This window comes from Agelaius tricolor, unplaced genomic scaffold (assembly GCF_023055355.1).
Source record: "Agelaius tricolor isolate 1412-34295 unplaced genomic scaffold, bAgeTri1.0.p SCAF_10, whole genome shotgun sequence".
Classification (NCBI taxonomy): Eukaryota; Metazoa; Chordata; class Aves; order Passeriformes; family Icteridae; genus Agelaius; species Agelaius tricolor.
This window is the reverse complement of record NW_027269270.1, coordinates 26345825-26360000: the sequence shown is the minus strand read 5'-3', so window position 1 is coordinate 26360000 and position 14176 is coordinate 26345825. Positions and strand designations below refer to the sequence as shown.

Below are 14176 nucleotides of genomic sequence, written 5' to 3'. Positions count from 1 at the left end.
GTCCCTGCATGTTCCAGGATGAGCTGGCTGGAGTCAGGCTTGTTTTTGCAGTAGGTGACATACATCTGAAATTTATCTGCCTGTGAAAACAAACATCAAGGGAAAAGCAAGATAAGCTATTTCTCTGCTCCCACAGATTTTTACTGAGGCACACCAGGATAAATACAGGTGATGACTCTCTCCCACACACCCACCACCACCAGCACCCCAACCCTGCCACCAAGCAGCACAAGAACTGTAAATTAAGAGCAGAAGACTTTAATGTTCGTACCTTATTTGAGCAGTTCTGAGGGCTGCGGGAGGCTTTCTTTAACAAATATCACAGAGGGAAGGCCTAAAATTTTAATCCAGCTGTAAAATAATTTCTAACAGCTCTATGAATGTTACACAAGAGTTTGAGGGTCTCAAAACTCAGTCATGAAGTGTTGACTCTATCACCTACTTGAAGATAGAGCCAGTCTAGAAGCCTGGCAAGAGACTCACATAATCTAAACTGGCACAAGCCAACATTTTTTACTTGAAATTTATGACACCTGACCCAGACTTGCCTTTCCTACTTTGGTTCAAACTTCAATGGCTCAAACTTTATGTTGTTTTACATTTTATTTCCTAATTTGTTTACTTTTAAGCAGAAATTAAAAGCATCTGTGCACTCCCACCTCTTATTAATGTACTCTGGTCTCAAGAAGAGGGAGGGAAATAAAAGAGGAGGATGTTTTCCTTTTATTGCTGTTGCTTTTTTTAAAATGCCAGCTATCTAAACAACAGGATCCTGCAATTGTGCAGGCACCATTGTATGTACATCTGTAACCACACAGAGCTCTGGACATGTACCTTTGTTGAGATGATGCAGTTAGTATGTTAAAGTACCATGAAGTTTTTGCAGAGAATGATACATAAATGCATTCATCTTTCCTAAAGAGGTAACCTGTTCTTTGTAAACAATATTTCTGAATCTATTTCATCAAGACTAGTGACATGTTTTTAAATTAAAAACCCATCTGAAATCATCTAAACATGCTAAGTTTTTGGGTAAGTGAAAATATTCCATCTTTACTCTTAAAATACTAATTCCTAGCTTTGATATATGAATAAAACAATCAGACAAATCACAAAGATGGCTGACTTGACTGGTAAATATTTGAAAAGAGAACAGCTTTCATGCAGATAAATTACTGCAGCCAATTCCCAGAGCCTCCTACACTCACAAAGACTCTCTGCACCAAGATTTCAAAGTCCTGTTGGAAATTATCCTGGCATTGCATAATGGAATGAGTGAGCACAGTGGCTCAGAAATTTGACACTAATTTCTGGAGGAAAAAAGTCGATAAAATATGTTCTTCATGCCTTTGTGGAGTTCTCATGGCATGACTAAAATTCTTTAAGGAAGGTATATTAGGATTTTAAATGTCTGTCCTCCCAGGGCCTTTCACAGGGAAATGAATGTCTCATAAAACCAGGTTTGGTTTGATGAAGTTGTGCTAAACAGAAACCAGCAGAGGTAAATAAAAGCTGTGTGGTCAGTACAGGACAAGGAGAGAGGCTCTGGAAAGCCTTCACACTATTGCTGAGGAGAAGGGTGGAAACTTTCACCCTGGGCAGGTGAAGGACAAAGCAGTTTTAGTTCCAGACTAGCTCCTAATCCTATTTATCACTGGGGACATAGCCCTTGCACCTATTCCCAGCTTGTTCCCATCTGCTGGAGGAATTAATTTGAATAAATAATGAGAAGCAGCAGCCTCATTACCCAGGTGACAAAGCAGTGGCCCACATCCTCAGGCAGTTGTTCATATTTCTCCAGCTCCTTTAGAAAAATGCTGAAAAAAGAAGACACCAATGTAATTAGTTCCAGTCAAATACCCAGGAGATGCAGGATAACCAATGAGTCAATCAGAGCTAAAGATCAATACTTGTATCTTGATTATGAGACTACCCAAGTGTCCAGCCAGCAGGAAGAGTGTCCCTTGCCAAAATGTGCTTTGTTTTCTGAGTACAGTCATGCCTAACTCCACCAGAAAGGAAAAAGAAGCAATCCTTAGCAGGGAATCAGTGTGCTCAGGACTGTTCTATCTGAACACAGATCTTCAAAGAGCTCTTGCTTAGTGGTTCACACAAAGAGCAACAAGGGAAGCCCAAAGCTGCCAGGTTCCCAACACCCAGCTCAGCACACTGGACAAAGGACAACAACTTAAACAAGCTCAGCATTTCATAGGTAAGTAGTAAACTTTCAAAATACAGATTTTTAAAATCAGCTCTCTCTGAATAGCTTGTACAACAAGCAACACTTGTTTGCAGATAGAGCCCTGTACAATGCCTGGGTGGAAAGAAGAATATGAAACAGTTTCTTCAGCTAGAACATGTTTTATGTTCTCCTAAAACATGTTTTTTGGACCATTCACCAGCTTTGCTGCCCTTTCTTGGACATGGATTCTGAATCAGGCTGGAGGATGCCTTAACATCACCAGCCAAAGCAGGAGGTTGTGGAGGACACTGGTGCAGGGGACAGGGGAAATTTATTTTAGCATTGCTAGGAAGAAGTTTTAGAGGAAAAAAAGATTATGTAGAAGCAGCAGGCTGCAGGAGGAGGGGTCAGAGAAAGGATAAATGACAGCAGTGAGAAGCTGTGGGACATGACTGAGGGCTGGAGGGATGGAGCTGGGAAGAGTGGAAACTGAAGGAGGAGGGCAATCAGATGGCATCAGTCAGGGTCACCAGAACAAAAATATGGCACCACAGAGAAAGGGCAGGTGGGAAGGCAATCAGGCTACTGTCCTGATGTGCTTTGAAACTGCTTGTACAGAAGCCTGCATATGGCATGGTCTGCTGGGCCTTATTTATGTGATTTATCTGACTGAATTTATGTGATTTATCTGGCTGGGCACATTTATCTGACTGAAGCACTTGAAATGTCCCAGAACTCAAACAAGGAAGGATTCTCTGATTGTTTTGAAGTGTAACCTGAAGACAGATTTGGAATTCAGACTGAACTTACTGGATTAATCTCCCCTAAATGTTAAGTTTATAACTGTTGTTGCATTCACATTATACCATGGAAACAATGTCCTCTAAGCTGATCTGGTACACAGTCTTATCATAATGAGATGGAGTAATGTTAGTTACAGATTAAATACAGAAAGTCTCCAAGAAGTGGCAGAAAGCTACTTATTAACCCAGCTCATGCCAATAATTCCACTTTTTCCCCTTTGTGTTTTCCAAGACCATATTTTTGACAAGCAAGTGTCCAGACTAGACCTCGTGCTGTGAGATAGAAGCATGTATCAGACTGAAAAGCATTGGTATAATATGACTTTAACATTGTTAATCAGCTGAAGGTAAAGTTTTGAACTAAGTTCCAATTCAGTTTTGTAAAAGAAACAGAAATCAAAAACCTTTTTGAAAAATCAATTACTTTACACTCAGGTGTGCACTGTACTGTAGGGATTCTCTGCAGACACCACAGAGATGCACAAGTGCCTAAACATGAACAGAACTGGTAAGAAAACCTACTTGTTATGGAAGTCATATATCTCCTGAATATTGCCAAAGATGATGTGTTCTTTATTAAGGATCCCAGCTGGTATTTCTTCCACTCCACTTGTCATTTCCCAAAGGTAAGTCTGGAAAACACCAGAAACTCTTAATTTTGTGAATAAATGCAGTGGAAAAGAATAGATCTCCCTGTTTTATTGCCAAAGGCAGAGGCTGAACAGGAACTATGTACTTTGAGATTATATAAACAAGCTAAAAAAAGTTCCAATGTTACAGAAAACTCTCCAGAGAAATTCAAAGTGCTGATGCTTCGAAGTTGTCTGAGGAAAAAGCAGAAGCATGCCAACAACACCTGTCTTTGGTGTCCACCTGATGGTGTCCAAAAACTGCAGGCAGAAACAGCTGAAAGATACACCAGATTTGCCACTTCAGTAGCATTAGATACATAAAAATCTCTGTCAGACCGAGGAATGTGAAAGCTGACAGATTTCACTGAATTACACTCTGGTTTTTGCCTTGAATACCATCATCCACTTTAGGAACACCCTGCTACCAGCAAGGCAAGGTATTTGACTGTGCAAATCCAGAAGTTTCTCTTGTATGAGATGATTCAAAGGAACAGATTTGAATCTTTAAGGAAAGGCTCCATGAATCAAGGTGCACAGCCTGTGCATTAAAGTGAGCATCCCCACTGCAGAGGACAACATGTGCTTCCAGGAATACTGGAGAGCTCCTGGGCCATAACTTACCTCTAAACATTCATGTAAATCCCTGACATAAGCTTTTTCTGTCTGCAGCAGCTCAGCCATAATGAATCTGGAAAAAAAAAAAAGAAAAGAAGTATTTTAGGTGGTTTGGACATTATAAGCATTTCTACAATGAACAGAAAACAAAACATCCTCCTGTTGTCCTAAAGAATAAGGGTATTTCCACCCTAGACATTCAGCTGCCTTACTTTGCACCTTTCAGGTCCATGATCAAAATAGCACTTCCTACTCCAGTCCCTTGTAGAGTTATTTTCTAAATATTTTTTTCTGCACAAAATCCTATTAAGTTGTATTCCTGAGTCCATGGGATTTACCATATACTTGCCCATCCTTAACTATCAGCTGGTTCTCAGAAATTTTTCCCCCCCAGGGTTAAGGAATTGTGATTCATGATCCTTTGCACCTTTGCTGACAGTCAGTGGGAAGTCAACCTAAAACTATACCTTTAGAGGCAGCACAGATGGATTTGGAAGACACCACTATGAAGAGACTTCAACAGCCTGGTTTCTGACCAGAGAAAATGCAGATGCTGTGAAATGCAACAATGGCATCTCTAGACCCCAAGGCTGGGCCCCTCAAAGTTGAAATTCCTGAAATTTGCCACAGGCAGACCAAGGGTAATATTTTCTAAAGCATAAGTGGTTTCTTATCAATCATGACCTGTGACAATTTCAGAGGGCTGAGAAATGCTTTCCCAATATTCTTACACAAAAAATAAGTCAGAACATTGTGAAAATAGACTGTTCATGGATTTAAGTGCAACAAGCACTTCTCAACTATTTCCTCTAGTATGAACTATTTCCAGTTCTCTGAGTTCTACACTTGCCGAAATTTGAACCTAAACTTCAAGTGAACTCTTGGGTCACTGATGTTTAGATAATATTTAGACACCTAAAGATGCTCTGTATTTTTTCCTGCTCATGTTACTTTTAACATACAACCAGAAAGAAATTAGCAACTCCACAACATCAGGGTTAATCCAAGGGCTTGACTCACTACTTTTCCTTTCTAAGTTCTGATTAAAACCAAAAGAAATTCAACCTTTATGTTCTGAAATTCTCCAACCTACAATAAACAACTTCTGCCCAACACCTGCAGACTTATCTCAATAGCTCTGCAGCTGGAATGAGTTACAGGACTGTCAGTCAGTTCAGGTCATGCAAATATCACAGAATTATTCTTTAGCAGACAATGTGCCATGCAGACAGAGTGTTTGGGAACATACTCTTTCTTTCTGGCTGACTTCCTTTTTTCTTCATTGACTTCATGATTTGCATCTCGCAGCTTTACCTCCCGGTCTGAAAGACTTGCTGGAATGATATCTAGTTCTAGGTCTTTGTTATCCTAGGGAAAAAAATACAGAATTAAACTTCATTGTAGTCCTACTGTTGTGCAAAGTGCAGCATGTTCATGAGATCAAAGAGGTAAGAAAGGACAAAAGATAATATCAAAAAGGAGGAAATTTAGGGAGAAGTAGAAATACTTTGAGAATAGATAAAAACCTGAGAGAGAAATCTTAGAAACCCAGAAAATATATTCATTGTAATCTTCACTGGTTCTCCTAACTAGGAATCAATACTGATAAAAAAAGCCTAAATTACCTTACTCTTTCATATCTAAATTGGTTGTCTAGTATGGAACTTCATAAAAACCAGTCTGATAAAGTAGAGCACCATGCAGAGACAACTTTCAGTGGCCATTTACCATGGGATACCTTTCCAGGCTGTGGTTAGAACTCTGTGTAAACCAGAAGCCCTACAAGGAACAATGCAGTTAAAGTATCATGAGAGTGTGAAGGAATTTATTCTTTATTCTTAATACTTTATTCCAAAGAGTCATTGACTGAAAGGTTTTTAAGTGTTTCTGCTTTTGGCACTCTCCCTTAATACTATGGCCAGGGAATAGTAGGAAATGCTAAATTTTGCTTCTTATGATCTACTTCACCTAAAAGAATTCAGAGATGAGGCTGGGGATCAATTGTTTATGTTAGTTAAAGGACGAGAGAATAAAAACTTAAGAGTCAAAGTTTGAATTTGATGCAAAATAATGGTGTGGGAGCAGGATTTATGGTTTATGCCAAAATTAACACGGACTTTTATTCAATTAATGTGTTTTCCCCCGTTTCCTCCTGAAAGCTGTATGGTCTCCTGAAAAATGGTGCAAACATTTGTTTAGAAAATCTTTCTGATCTTCACCTGCTTCTCCTCACATCACTGACCAAGCACAGCAAAACCCTTTAACCCTTTTTCTCCAGAAGCAATTCTGGCCATGGCCAGGTGGGCTGGCTGAGCTTTCAGTGTTTCTAAAGGGCACACAAAACCCACCAGCATTCATTCCACAGGCTTCCCCTTCCTCTGTGACTCTGGTATAAAACCCCAACAGGACAGGGTCTTACAGTACCTCTGGGTTGATTCCAAGGGCTTTTTCCAGGGAGTAACGGTATTTCCCCATCCTGAGAGAGAAGTCCCGGTAGCGCTTGTCTACAGTGGTGACCCATTTCCTGATTTCTGTGGCATGTATGTGTCCTTTTTCTACAAAGCTGTCAGCCAGCTGGATGAGGAGCTTCACTTTCTCCTTTGTTTGCTGCCCAAAATATGGTCCTTGGTTATGTTTTATTATTATTATTATTTCTTTTGCTTTTAACTCACAAAGCAGTCAAAAGTAGTTCACAATTTTTATACATCATTAAAGAGTATCTGTATTTCATCTTATACAGAATCAGACACTTCAAACTTTCAGTAAAACATGAAAGGAATGACATTTTTGTAAGGACACTTATGAAGCTGAAGAAGATAGAAAGACAAGTTTTGAAACCCCGCAGACACAAACACATAAAACACGTTGGAAGTTACACATGCCTCCTTCCCTTAAGCAAAAGCTTATTTTTGGTGAGCCCTGGAGTAGAAGACAAGATTTTAAAATCACACCTCATACAGTACAACAAGTTACTCTGACTCTATATCTGGTGGATCTGCAGACCTGCACAGGAAGGTCATTAATACATCACATACCAGCTCAGGAAGTGACTTTGAGTCATTACTTGTCTGTTTCAAAAACAAACAGAATTTAAATCCAAATTCATGGCCTACTATAAAATCCTCCATTGGTATTTTAGGTCCAGTTAGAACATTGCCAGCTAAAAGATGCCTGAACTCCAAAGCACACACTGAGCCCCTAAACCTTCCAGAGGTCTTTTCCACTTAGTCTCTAACTGCCCCTTAGTCAAAACTGCACAAAGGACCTAGTTATAAACTCTAGCTCTGATTCCAAATCTGTCCCAGGAAATGAGGCACTGGCAAGCCTGTGGTCAAACATAGAGAGGATGTTCCCCCATGCCTGAAGCAAGGCACACTGTCAGGTACTTGGCATTATTATCAGTGATCTGACCACAAATGGACAAATAATGTCAGACCAGAAAACATCCAGCAGATTTCAAACACAAGACTAAACTCAAGAAATTTCACCACTATAATAGATTAACAGCTGAATCAGACATTATCCTAACAAATTAAATGAGTACCTAAGCAAGGCTAGGTATGAAGATGTAAAAATCTAACTTCCTGTCATATTGAAAGGGTGATTACTTCTCAAAAGCCACTACTGATTTTGCATTTCAAAGAATTGGTTTGGCCAGAAAGTTACTGGGATCAGGAAGGCTTTCAGCTACAGCTTAATTTGAGAATAACATCAGTGTGGGAATGACATGCATTTACCAGATTGCACATGGCAGTGAAAATATTCTGCATCAGCAGTAGGAGCAGTAGGATGGCCTGAGGGGGCAAGACTTAGATGTGTCAGTGTAAGAAACAGACAGTAATGGCTGATAATGAGCAAGGTCTGAAATTCAATCCTAGGCTAAGTCAAGAGTCAAAATGGTCCAGAAACTTTGCCATGAATTTGGATTATTCTGATAAAAATTAAATTATGAACCAGAATGTAATTTCAGGTGGACTAATTATGCATGGTTAGAATTCAGAAGTAGTTAAAAGAATTTCATAAGTGTCTTGTCTGAAGAAATTATCTTCCATCCACTGCTAGCTATCTCACATTTTCAGAAACATGCAAGCTAAGCTAAAAGAAGGGGACAAGAACACCATAAAGCCTGTGAATCAAGCCCATACAAGCATAGGCAGCCTAAGGAGGAATTTAAGGATTATAGAAGATCAATTTCAGGACACAGTGAAATGCAGCTATATAATACCAAGGCCATGGTCTTCCTGCAGCCCAACTCTGCAATTTACATCCTTATCAGAGACTTAATACCCCTGTGGATTCACTGTCTATGAATTACCTATGGTTTGAATTAATTTGTCTGAATCAGATCCAATCGCCATTCCTGTGTAAACCCCATCAGATTTCCCAGAACTGCTCCATATAAATTAATATATTCTTGGTAATGCAGTTTTGTATTCAAAAATGTTCACCCCAGAGTTTAAAGACTCATCTATTTAAAGTACTTTGTTGGGATCAGCAGATTATTTCTAATGAGATAAATGATCATCTGTGATCAACCCAGCTGGAATTAGTGAGACAAATTGTGGTTTTAAAGACAGAAGAAAGAGACCAGGAGTCCATGGTGACCTTGGATGCGTTCAGATCAATTAGTCACTCTATGCCATTCTGGAATGATTGCTTGAGGATGGAATGTCTTTTAGATTGCTGTGAACTCTGTATGCAAATGGACTTTCTCTTCCTTCTGATTAGAACAGAAATTTTCTATAACCAGTACTAACCAAGGTGGAGAAAACCTTCTTTTCGTGCCTATGTCTTGCTAAAAGTTCTCAAAAATCATTTATCTTCAGGGCTAGGATTTTTAGAGGGCAACTATAAAATCAAGGGAATATTATTACAGAGATTTGAGGCATTGAAACAAGACCATAAATACAGACTAAAGCAGATGGCATAATTAGATTAAAGTCACTGTTTACTTTGGCAGGTACTCTGAATTCCCCATATTCCTTCAGGAGTTCCTGAGTTTCTTCTGCTGATTCCCCTGTGGAGTTGTGAGTGGAGAGGTAATATTCTCCTGTTTCTTGGATCCAGTCTAAGGCCTGTGAATGTCAAAAACACCAAAGGAAAAAACAAAACAAACAGCTTTTGTATTTCAAGAATTAATCCTCTGACAAAGAAAAAACCCTGCCAAACAAAGAATATCAAATACATTGGGATTAATACCCTGTATACTGAAACACTTTCTAGGAACACATAAAAAGAATAAAATAATGAAAGCAGGTAGGAAAGGATACAAAAGGGTTCTCTGTGTTTCCTAGGACAAAAAGGAGTGTAGGGAATTCCACCTATATACAGATAGATCTGCAGGGAAAGCAGTTTTCTCATTCAGAAATAGCTCAATAAAACAAGTTTGCTCTTATATTTATTTTCAAACAAATGAAGAAATACAGAAATTAATCTGAGGTGAAAAAAATAGTGAATCTTGTTGTAGGATTTTGGAATTGTCTTAAGTTGTTTTAAAATCTACATTTGCCATGTTTTCAGAAGTTACAGTGTTTAAACACAACTTGAGATTGCAAGAGGAGCCCCACCCAGAAGCATTACATGGATACAGGAGATTTTACACACTGCCAGGACAGAGGGACAAGGTGGGGTTTCCACATTACCTGCTTGGCACTGCGCTCAAAGACAACATACTGCTGGCACTGATCTAATCTCCTCTTCTTCAGGGTCCAGAAGTGAAGGACCCGATTCTCCCTCTGCAACAGCTCGCTCAGAATGGCTGCAGGGCAGAGGAAAACATCTGCATGACTACAGATTCCTTGAGTACATACAGAAATAAGCTATTTAATCACTTTGCCTGGACCTTGTTCCCAAAAGCAGAGAGCCCAAAATCACACTTCCTAAAAACAGGCATTGATTCAAAGTGGCTGCTAAAAAAAACCCCAAAACCATACACAAGAAACCACCACAAAGCGAGCGTAGCTGCTGAGTGATCTGGCAAAGGAAAGGATGCCAGAACAGACTTTGCCTTCTGAGCACATTCACAGACTTTAGGAGGACCCCACTGCAGAGGGGGAGGAAAACCAGACCTTCAGTGCTGTCTCTGCACCAACCTTTGACCTGCTGCTCGGGCCCTCTGGTGTGGCTGGCCACGCCGGGCATGCTGACGTTGTTCCTGTGGATGTACTTGAGGAACACCTCGGCGTTCCTCCGCGCCAGGGTACAGGCCTAGGAAGAACAGCCCCCACCAAAAAGAGTCAGAAAAGATGAGCAAAGAAAGCAAGAAGTTCTCTCTCTGGGAAGATGAGAGCTTCAGCTAGGAGTCAATAAACTCAGCTAATAAACTAACAGCCTCACAGACATTAAAACATGAGTGATATTTCATATAGTGGCTCATTGTATATATTAAAGCAAATTAGTGACAGTAAGAAAACAACTACTTGTTAAGAGCTGGTACCTCACAAATGTTCTGTCTAATCAAATCTAACCCATCTCTCAAGAAAACGACTCATTGTTTCAAAAAATGTACAAATCTAGAGGTGTGATTTCTTAAGCATTGACTGCAAGTGTAGTTTCATGTTGTGTATCAGTTTTAGTGGCAGGTGGGAGGCTGGCTGACAGTTCACTTGTCAGCCTGGGAGATCTCTGTTTCTTCCAAAGCAGCACCTGGAAGGCAGGAAGAAATTTCTGTCTCCATCTTGGTGCTGCCTTGCAGAGACAAAATTGCTTCAGTTGTTATTAGTTTTTCAGTTATTGGCTTGGAGGACAAAATCTGAAATGCTGGATGGTTTGTACAAGCCAACACCAAAGTGATGTGTAATACCTGTCATTTATAGTGCAATTTTAAGAACTGACCTTTGAACCAGCACAACAACTAATATCCTCCAAGTGCAAACACCACCTAATTGGTCTTGATGATATCTCTCTGAGATATGTATTGATAATTATGCTCAATACCCCTGCTACAACAAAGTAAAACTGGCCTAGGGTTTATAAAGCCAACCAGTAGCTGAACTGGAATTATTACACATCAGATCATCCTCTCAAACTTACCAATATTGCTCTAAATTGTCTACCTAACGGAAATTTTTCCTAATTTATTAGAGAACAAAAATTAGACCTTGAGAAAAGCCTCCTTCTGTTCCAGATGTTTGCTGATCAGGGGGATGACATGGTCTATCTCAGCTGCTGGCCCAAGTTTATCTCTGCCTCCACACCAGTCTTCATCCCGTCTGTATTCCTGCTCCAGGCTCTCTAACACGCTGCACACCTGAAACATGCCCATAGAACAACTCAGTTATCCACAGTCATAACCAGCAGGAGAACATTCAGTAAAAGTCTGTGACCAACGACATGTCATTTTTGTACTATGGGCCACAGCATAGGGGTAACTGGGTATAAAACAGGCCCTAGACAGAATGATCAAGGTGTTTTTCTTACCCCTAGGGATCTTTACTGTTTGGGATACAATTTATTTAAGGCTGATAAATCATTCTTCTCTCTTAATGAATAATGGGAGGAAGCACTAAAGGCTGAATCAAGGCAGAGGTCAGCCCAGCCCCAGTGGATCATTCAGGAAACAATCCCTATTCTAGAACGTGTTTAAATCCTATTGAAGTCAAGGGACTTAACACATACTTAAAGAAAAGTACATGCTTAAATACTTTCCTGAAACAAAGTCTGAAGCTGGAATTAATTCTCTTCAGCTATATTTTAGTTGCTCCCTATACAGCTTTTTTAAAGGCTGATGGAAACCAATAGACTTAAATCAGGGTCACAATCTAGATGGATGCAGGTGTTCCACTGCACAGGGCTCACACACATATGTTCTATCTTGGTGGAATACTGGAACAGTGGAATTGAGGTGAATAAACCAACACCGCCTGGAAATTAAGCAGCTGCCTCAGACAAGGCTGAGTCTTTTATGCTGCAGATCCTGAGAATATTCTCAGTGGCCTGTGCAGACACAGCAAAAGTTTTCCAAGACATTTGGAAGTTTCTTCTTCTCTCCCAAAGGGCTCTCCCTACAGACTCCACTGCTGAGATGACCCAGTCAGTTACTTCTGGGATCCAGGTAGCAATGTCCATCCTTTTCTTGCTCACTCTTGCAAGCTTTAATATGAACACAGTTATAATTCAGGATAACCCACATTATTAAGAGCACCATCTGGAGGAGACTCCAGAATTACTCCCCAGTCACCCCCACTATCACAGGCCATTTTCATGTAAATCTGACCAAGAGCACACTGAAGTCTACTTTAAAATTGGGGAGTTAAGGTAAACTGATAACTGATCCTGCTGCCAGGTTTATGCACTATGCATTATGCAAAGGGCCTTATGCACTTGGCAATCTAAAATCATCTTCTTGCTTGGATGTAAACCAGCATTCAACCTCAAACATTTAGTGGAGAGCAAGTGCTTTACGTGTCATGTGGGCACAGAAAAGCATTTCCATTTCACTTCTTGAAAATCTTGACATTCTGTTGAACTTTGGTGATTTAAAGAATGAAAATAAATGGACTGCCTGGGATTCACATATTTCCAGGAAGAATTGTCCCTGCACATGCCAAGAATGTCTTTCTGTTAAGGTGATGAGAGAAGTGAATATAAAATAGGCTGTCAATGAAGGCAGAGAAAAACCGGGCTATTTGAAATCCAGGGCTTCACCACTAACATCAAGAACATAATATACTTGGGGAAGACAGGCATGAAAAAGTTTGGCTGCATGTGACACTCTCTGTGTTCTTTCAGCTCTTTTTTCTGGATACTCAGAGAATTCAGGATCCAATAAATGATTCACTCCACTGTCAGGCAGTCACGGAGCAGACCCTTAAGGACTGTGGATCAGCTGTGCAGCCCAAGAGAAGATGACAGGCTTGCAGCATTGAGTTCATGAGCATTCAAAAACTGAATGATCTTTGCCCTGCACATTTGCTGAATAGACACAACCAGTGAATGAACTGGTGGGCACTGCAGTGTGCTTGTCTGAGACTTGGAAATAGGAAGAGAGACTGAACTGATAAATTACTGGCAATGCATATTTTGGCCAGTACATTTAACTGTCTGAAGCTCTAATGAATCCCCTAACAGTTTTCATTCTCACACTCCTCCATCAGCAGTAATTCATTTTGATCTTGAATGCATCAGAGACTGTAAATCTGTTTGAAACCCTTCACAGTGAAATACATTAATTATAAGGAATGTATTCCTCTTAAACAGTCTTAAAAATACATTAAACAAATGACACCAAAAAATGGCCCAAAGATCATCTCAAGGCTCCAAGTTAAGGAAAAGTACACTTTTTCCTTAATGACATATCTAGTTGTGTTAAAAATCTTTCCATGTCTGGTTCTCTAATTGAGGACCTAACTGTGTGACAATAATGATAGAAAATGTCCTGGCAATCACTGCTGCCTTTTGTGTAAAACCACAGGTTCCTGCAGTGTCCCTGCTAACAGCAACTGCCTGGCTGCAGTAAATGACATCAGGCAAGGCTGCTCGAGGAGCCACACTGTGACACTAATTCCCACTGACTACAGTATAAAGGGCACCTGCTTGTGCAAGGGATGAATAATCCCACCATGCCAGCAGCCAACTGGAATGTGTTTTGCAATTCATGAACACCTGGAATGAAGTAGAGTTGGGATAGCATATAATGGCCTCCTGCTGTAATTATGTGTGTTGCAGGTGGATTTAAGAGAAATCCCTTCAAATCTTGGCATTTTTTTTGGCATGGTGGAATTTAAGTACTAGTGAAAACATTGGCTCACAAAGTAACAATTAATTAATTGCAATCAGTTCTGAAGGAAAAGCAGATTTATATTCCTCAAGTATAATGAGAACTTGAAACAAAAGTGGTGGGATTTCAAAAATCATTCCTGTTTGAAAGGGGAAAATTGAAAAAAACCCAACAAAAATAGCACCTTCAAGAATTACACTGGTGCACTGAAAACTAAGATGAAAGT

At 40.0% G+C, this 14176-nt stretch overlaps 1 protein-coding gene across 14 annotated transcripts in view; it reads right to left on the bottom strand.

The window, feature by feature from the left end:
- The window catches only part of KALRN (kalirin RhoGEF kinase), a 465290-nt gene that overhangs the window by 138366 nt on the left and 312748 nt on the right, over positions 1-14176 (bottom strand). For all 14 annotated transcript variants that reach the window (XM_071435302.1, XM_071435301.1, XM_071435303.1 and 11 more), the window contains 10 exons: positions 11332-11481; positions 10325-10439; positions 9875-9990; positions 9185-9307; positions 6657-6839; positions 5482-5600; positions 4239-4305; positions 3508-3617; positions 1748-1817; positions 1-80 (listed from right to left, as the gene is read on the bottom strand). The exon at positions 1-80 is cut by the window's left edge and continues 10 nt beyond it. In XM_071435302.1, coding sequence (XP_071291403.1) covers positions 1-80; positions 1748-1817; positions 3508-3617; positions 4239-4305; positions 5482-5600; positions 6657-6839; positions 9185-9307; positions 9875-9990; positions 10325-10439; positions 11332-11481 — 1133 coding nt within the window. The remainder of the gene's footprint in view (positions 81-1747; positions 1818-3507; positions 3618-4238; positions 4306-5481; positions 5601-6656; positions 6840-9184; positions 9308-9874; positions 9991-10324; positions 10440-11331; positions 11482-14176) is intronic.